The following is a 7,588-nucleotide window of genomic DNA, read 5'->3' on the forward strand; positions in this document are numbered from 1 at the left end:
GTTTAGTTTTCCCCCCTGCTGTACCGAAATCATACCGAACCGTGACGTTAAAACCGAGGTACGTACCGAACTGTCATATTTGTGTACCGTTACACCCCTATTATATAAGTTAATGCATTATGAAATTATAACATTAACAAATACTAATAAATGCTGGACAAAAATTACAGTTCCATGTCAGTTCATGATATCTCGTGCATTAACTATGTTACTGTATATAACCTTATAGTGTTAAACAATGTCAAGAAGTTCTTCACACAATATGTTCTGTAAAACAGTACAACAGTCTTTACATAAGGTGGAAACAAATTAAGCCTTAAACATTCACTGATTCACTTTTTCTTAAAAACAGTAAATTCTCTTACGTTTGGACAGCAAGTTCAGTGTCAAATGTCAATGTGCTTCCGTTGTTGACTTGAAACACATACAACTTCATGTTGAATTCTCCGCTGAGCCTGCCTCCAGCTTGATTTGTTCATCTAGTCAATTATGGCTGTCTGATCAAAAATAAATTAAATGCACACAATTCAAGTCAAGTTACACCAGAACTTAAAACTGATGATAGAAGGTATCTACTTTGATTAAAACAACAGAAAAATTATAACAGATATTAATATACTTTCCACAGTTGATTATCCACAGCACATTAAAAAAACATTCTTGCACTACAAGTTTCTGTAATGTTGTTTAAATATGCAAATGATGCAGTGTGTGATTATAAATGCACTAATTTGCATACATTTCCAGAACAGAAATCTAATCAAGCCAGGTTCAAAACTCTTGTTTCATATTGTTGACATATTAGAGTTGGCATTTTGGATATTATTATCATCACTCCATAAATCAGAAATTACTGTCAACGGTCAGAAATTTTTTTATTAATTGTCATGTTTTTAGGAAATTAAATGTTATATAAATAATATTATATATAAGAAATGACATATGAACAAACCTCTCTGGTAAAACCTTCAAAATATACATAGGAATGAAACTGTACAGTTTGCTGTATTTAAGCACTATAAAGTGGAGATTTCTGACTCACTACATGAGAAAAAAAAAAAAACTCATTTTGAGAAAACAGCCTTCAAGGATATGCACTGTAATTTAAATCTACAGATGCAAATAGATAAAGTGTGTAATAATATAACACTTAAATGTTTTCTTTCCACTAATCTGAAAGAAGTTATAGAAGCAAAATAGCCCAAAATCACAAAACTGACCAGTGCATGAAAAAAAAACAATGGTTCTGCCTGTAGTTTCTTGAGTTAATTAACTTAAAATGATAATACATAGAACAAAATGGGGTTAATACATGGTTAAACTTTAAAAGGCCTTTAGAGACATCTGTACAAGCACACATAACCTAGAAACCATAACAGCCCTACATGACTGTTTCAGTAGATAGCAAGCTGGAAAACCCCCAGATAACCGGCTAATCACAGTGATCAGGGACATCATCCTAGGCCTTGACAAAACAGAAACCATTTCAGATTATGACATGAGCATTGTATAAATCTCTGGGGTTGTTTGTACTCCATAACGTGGTTAGATCTGTAAAACAGCACACAGACCAGCATGACCATGTGACCCAACTCTGGGAATATTCAGGCTGAGTCATGTCGTTCCCTGTGGATAAACACCATCAAAAAGAACCTTTATACCCTAATTTCCCATGAACGGGTGTAGAACTTTGACAGGACGCATTGTAGCAACTGCTATTGTGGATACAAGGAATAAGGCGTGGATACCAGGCATAGCACATGGTTTGTGTGGCCCACATGGGTAACCAATGCCATTTATTAAGGCGTAAAATGGCATAAAATACTGTTTTAATCAAATATAACGTGGACCACAATTTATATTAGTCTGTTTGTCACAACTTATAATGTGTCAATACTGACTGACATCTTTCCTAAATAGTTGAAACTTAATCTTCTAGGTCAAAATATGATCTCAAACAGCTTGTTTTCTAAAACATTTCTCTGTTAATATCCAAATAGGAGGCTCCTGAAGGCTACAAGTCTTTGTTTCAAAGGCCCTGATCTAGGGCTGGACGATATGGCCAAAATTGATATCACGATATATTTCTTAATTTCGGTCGATACGATATAATTCCGATATCGATACGACCACTATTTATCTGAAATAGAAATCTTTTGTAACATTATAAATGCCTTTATCATCACTTTTGATCAATTTTAAGCATCCTTGCTAAATAAAAGTATTAATTTCTATAATTTCTTTCCCAAAAAAATAATAAAAATTATACTGAATGGAATAGTGTATAATGTTACAAAAGCTTTTTATTTCAGATAAATGCTGATCTTTGGATCTTTCTATTCATCAAAGAATCCTAAAAAAAAAATGTACTCAACTGTTTTAAATATTGATAATCAGCAAATCAGCATATTAGAATGATTTGAAGCAAAATAGCCCAAAATCACAAAACTGACCAGTGCGTGAAAAAAAAACAAACAATGGTTCTGCCTGTAGTTTCTTGAGTTAATTAACTTAAAATGATAATACATAGAACAAAATGGGGTTAATACATGGTTAAACTTTAAAAGGCCTTTAGAGACATCTGTACAAGCACACATAACCTAGAAACCATAACAGCCCTACATGACTGTTTCAGTAGATAGCAAGCTGGAAAACCCCCAGATAACCGGCTAATCACAGTGATCAGGGACATCATCCTAGGCCTTGACAAAACAGAAACCATTTCAGATTATGACATGAGCATTGTATAAATCTCTGGGGTTGTTTGTACTCCATAACGTGGTTAGATCTGTAAAACAGCACACAGACCAGCATGACCATGTGACCCAACTCTGGGAATATTCAGGCTGAGTCATGTCGTTCCCTGTGGATAAACACCATCAAAAAGAACCTTTATACCCTAATTTCCCATGAACGGGTGTAGAACTTTGACAGGACGCATTGTAGCAACTGCTATTGTGGATACAAGGAATAAGGCGTGGATACCAGGCATAGCACATGGTTTGTGTGGCCCACATGGGTAACCAATGCCATTTATTAAGGCGTAAAATGGCATAAAATACTGTTTTAATCAAATATAACGTGGACCACAATTTATATTAGTCTGTTTGTCACAACTTATAATGTGTCAATACTGACTGACATCTTTCCTAAATAGTTGAAACTTAATCTTCTAGGTCAAAATATGATCTCAAACAGCTTGTTTTCTAAAACATTTCTCTGTTAATATCCAAATAGGAGGCTCCTGAAGGCTACAAGTCTTTGTTTCAAAGGCCCTGATCTAGGGCTGGACGATATGGCCAAAATTGATATCACGATATATTTACCCTGATCATTATTTAGGGAGGATGACGGTATGTCCAAATTTCTCTCAAACCATCACCAGGACGCTGAACCCTCATCAGTATCACATTACACGAGATATAACCCACTAAACCCTCGTTCAACAACCTCAACCTGGTTTTGTTTACATTGTCTAATTATAGTTTGTGGCAGAATTCCGTATTAGTGATCCAAACAGCATCAAATTATCCGGTATTTGATTTTAAACTTCAACAATACAGTATAGGAAGCTAAATCTGTATCAGACAGTCTTACCTGAGCTGTCTTCAGTCCATTCTCTGCATCAAAGCAGATTAATAGGGTGTTTTTGGCTGAGATGAGGAGGTTTCTGTCAGATAGAGGTTGAAGCTGTCGGGCTAACAGGCTAAAGCTCATCACTCCGAACGCGGGCCTTTATTTTTAATTTCCATAAAACGCACAAATTCATCCAGGACGATCTGGGGTAGATTCATTAGTGCTTCATCTTTCAAGACATGGAGGTTAGGAGGGCCGGTAATACGATGGGAGTTTTGTCATCGAGCTTTTTTCTCGCAGGGTTGTGTAAGGCTCCGCTAATGCTGCCGCTCCTGCTGCTGTGTTTTGTTATTGTCGTCACTGCGCAGCGAGGTGCATTCTGGGAAGCGCAACGGTCAGCAGTCAAGCGCTGGTCTGGGATCAGTTTTCGAGGCTGGCTTTGATTCTGTGTAATGCTGGAGTAACGAGGAAGGTGATCTGAAATCAGCCACTTCGGGCTATAGGCGTAATGACAAGGTGTGGGAACAGTTTGAACAAATGTTGGGGAAAAAACGCCGTTTTAACATTTGTAAAATATTTTAGACTTTATTTATTATGTTGTTTACTTCTAAAGAATGACAAATAACAGATTTCAAAATCTTAAAGAGGTTATTTTTGTTGTTTTATAATAGTCTTTATCATTAATTAAATTATTTATTATTCACCATAACCTACAACTGAGTCTATATCTATATCCCAAAGTTTAAATAAATTGTAGGCGTAATATAAGCGATACATTTATCTTACATGTATTTCTTTGATTTTGACTTTGGCATTTTAGTTTGTTCTGAGAAACCCAAACTGTTAAGACATATTATTATTTATTATTTCATTGAATATTTGACTTTATATTTTGCATAAATGACACCTTTTTTTATAGTTTTTCTAATAACATATAGCCTACATTCTGTTAAAATCAGCTGACAGCTCAGACAACATTGTTCTATCATCTTATAAGTAAAGTAAATTAAAATGTTCATTTATGGATTTGGCAGATATCGACTTACATTACACTCTCTCCACCTTCTTCCCCCTGCTGTCAGGTATAGACTGGAATTATGCTGCACAAAATGTTATTCTATGGCTTAGTGTTCAGTTATAAGTTTAGTTGTACATTAACCTATCCAGGGACGCTATTGGCATTGGTTGAACTTTTATATAACCTATATATCACACCAATATTATTGTGCATTGTTCTTATGAATGAACGAATAGTTTAAAAAAAATTCTTTTGTATTTATACAGTATAATATCTACCTCAATCTAAACTATAATAAAATGTATTAAATTATAATTACATTTTTTTGAAAATTATTTTGAAATGAATTCACTTATTGTACATTTCAGTGAAAAAATAAAACAAAAAATTTAAAACAAAAATATAAATTAGAAATTAAGATATGCTTCAATATTATTACAGTTTTTCTCAGTCGCTTTGGAGCATTTCTCAAATCATCCTTAATATTTGCAAAAAAGTATGTGCATTTCTCAAAACAATTCGTACAAACAGCACCACACAATGGATTACCTGCAAAAGCCTGTAATGTCATGTTGCTCAAAATCTATTATATAGTTCTCTGTGCAATAGTCTTTCCCCTTAAAGCATCTAGTCATTAGTTCATTGTATAAGTCATTCAATGCAAAATGGTTGATCTAGTTGTCATAAAATGTCAAGCATGTTTTCTACACATTTCTAATATACTTTTTGTAAATTTGACAGGAATTGTGCAAGTGAATTTTGATTTTCACTAATGAAGAGAATGTAGACCAACCAATGACAAACCAGTTCTCTGAAATATCTCAAAGGTGCATCTCATGAACCTTTACAGTTGTTCTCAGTCACTTTGGTGCATTTCTCAAATCAGAAATGAAATTCTCAAAACTACTTGGTCAACCTCCACATCATCTACTCATTTGTATACATCATAAAAGCAGTTTCTCATTCTTTTGAACAATACATAACATATGTAACATATGGCATACTGTTCAATACAGTAACTGTCATCCAAAATGTTGCCATAATTTACTTTAAGTAATACTAACAAAGTGCAGTGTTATATTGACAACATAACTAAGCATTTTGACTATCTTGTTTGTGAACAATGGCACAAGTACTTTTCATTCTGATGGCACTGATATGTTCATTGACATAAATACTTAATTTTGAGAGATGAACTAAAGATTTTGAGTAAGTTACAGGCTTTTGCAGGTAATCCATTGTGTGGTGCTGTTTGTACGAATTATTTTGAGAAAAACACATACTTTTTTTGCAATTATTAAGGATGATTTGAGAAATGCTCCAAAGCGACTGAGAAAAACTGTAGTATTACTTACAGTAATAAGCATTTTTTTGGCCTTTAGGTCTTATACTCCATGAAAATTGAAGCCTGCTTGGGATTACATTATATTATATTCATGGCAAATCTGTCTGCCTTGTGCTTTAGGGGGCTTCTTGGTTAAAACAGGACAGAAGCCATTTTGAAAGTGATGAGGACCCATGAGCCATTGCTTTGTATTCTACACACCAAGAATGTGAACATTCAGTATAATGTTAACTATTTTCTGGAATATGTTTCCTGATGTGCTTACTACTCCCATGTTGCAAACACCTTTATTGTGATGCAAATTAAAGTGTTATCAGCAACTGTTTCAATAAAAATGCCATCTGTACTGCACTGTAACACATGTAACAACCTGTTCGTGTTCCTTCACTAGAGACTTTATAGGCTAGTGCGGTTTAGTGTAACAGTATGCAAAGCACTTCAAATATAACAAACGCCTTGAAGGTCTGAGGGGCTGAAATTCAGTTACAGTACACAACTATTTCAAGTCAAGTCACGTCAAGTTCTGCATCGTCAGGTGCACAGACAAACAGACTGTACAGTGAAATTCCTACTTGTATGTCCTCAAGACACTATTTGATATAAAACAAGCAGTTACTGTAACAAATATACAAATTGATGAATGAATGGCAGATGCAAATGAAAACACGATTAATATGAAAAACTATATACATTAATTTTTCAGTACATTTATAATAACAAGAAAAAAGAAAGGGGAAATGACAATTCTGTCAAAACAACACCGAACCCCACTGTATGTATCATAGTATGTACCAAAAAAACAAAAAAGTAAGCATTTTTCAAATATGTTCTTTTGTGTTCCACAGAAGAAATAAATACATACATACAGGTGGTTTGGAATGACACGAGGGTGGGTAATTTAACAAATTTATACAGAATTTTAATTTATTGGGTGAACTATCCATTAAACAGACAGACAGGTATATAGACAGATGGATGGATGGATGGACATATAGATAAATAAACAGACAGACAGACAGATAGATGATAGATAGATAGATAGATAAGCCCCAGTCTGAAGGACATGTAAATTCAGGTCTGTACAGTAAAGGGCACAGCTCAAGCAAACCTTTCGGTTGTGCTGCCATTCTGGATTGCATTGAGAATTGGGTGCAGGAGAAGAAAGTTCAACACTCTTCAGTGATAACAAAGAATGAAACACAAAGTTATGTTTATCTAAAGTTATTTTTTCTTATTACTGCAGTATGTTTGAATAGGATTAATGAAGGTCAGCAGCAAAGTAACTGGTTAATAAAACTGGGATAAAATACATTGTTGCAGGTTTGCGTCGCATTCTGAGTTTGCATTTCACTGTTTTTATTCATTTTGAGGAATACTAAATCTGTTTTGTGTAAGTGAAATGAATAAATGCATGTTCACATTTAGTCTAGAACTAACTAATACGGTAACAATCATGTTTACACAGTGCACACAACACCTCTGCGTTACTTATTTGAAAAAATAACAGATATTTTCTTTTAAATTAATAAGTAATGCGTTACTTTACTAGTTACTTGAAAAAGTAATCGGATTACGTTACTCACGTACTTGTAATGCATTACCCCAACACTGCAGTTAGATAAGTAGATAGACGGACAGATGGATGGATG

The 7,588-nt window shown here is 34.2% G+C and overlaps 1 protein-coding gene and 1 long non-coding RNA gene across 2 annotated transcripts in view; both read right to left on the bottom strand.

The window, feature by feature from the left end:
* Positions 1–3,919, bottom strand: part of LOC107677137 (RB1-inducible coiled-coil protein 1-like) — a 15,340-nt gene extending 11,421 nt beyond the window's left edge. Inside the window, exons 1-2 of the mRNA XM_016471924.1 lie at positions 3,598–3,919; positions 366–497 (exon numbers count right to left, since the gene is read on the bottom strand). Coding sequence (XP_016327410.1) covers positions 366–436 — 71 coding nt within the window. The 5' untranslated portion in view covers positions 437–497; positions 3,598–3,919. The remainder of the gene's footprint in view (positions 1–365; positions 498–3,597) is intronic.
* A 249-nt stretch (positions 3,920–4,168) lies between these two features.
* Positions 4,169–7,321, bottom strand: LOC107677247 (uncharacterized). The gene is made up of 3 exons (XR_001632816.1): positions 7,250–7,321; positions 5,303–5,308; positions 4,169–4,180 (listed from the first exon to the last, which is right to left on the bottom strand). It is a non-coding gene; the product is annotated as an uncharacterized LOC107677247 (long non-coding RNA).
* Between the last annotated feature and the right edge of the window lie 267 nt (positions 7,322–7,588).

The sequence above is a fragment of the Sinocyclocheilus anshuiensis genome, unplaced genomic scaffold (genome assembly GCF_001515605.1).
Source record: "Sinocyclocheilus anshuiensis isolate Anshui unplaced genomic scaffold, SAMN03320099.WGS_v1.1 scaffold392, whole genome shotgun sequence".
Lineage (NCBI taxonomy): Eukaryota > Metazoa > Chordata > Actinopteri > Cypriniformes > Cyprinidae > Sinocyclocheilus > Sinocyclocheilus anshuiensis.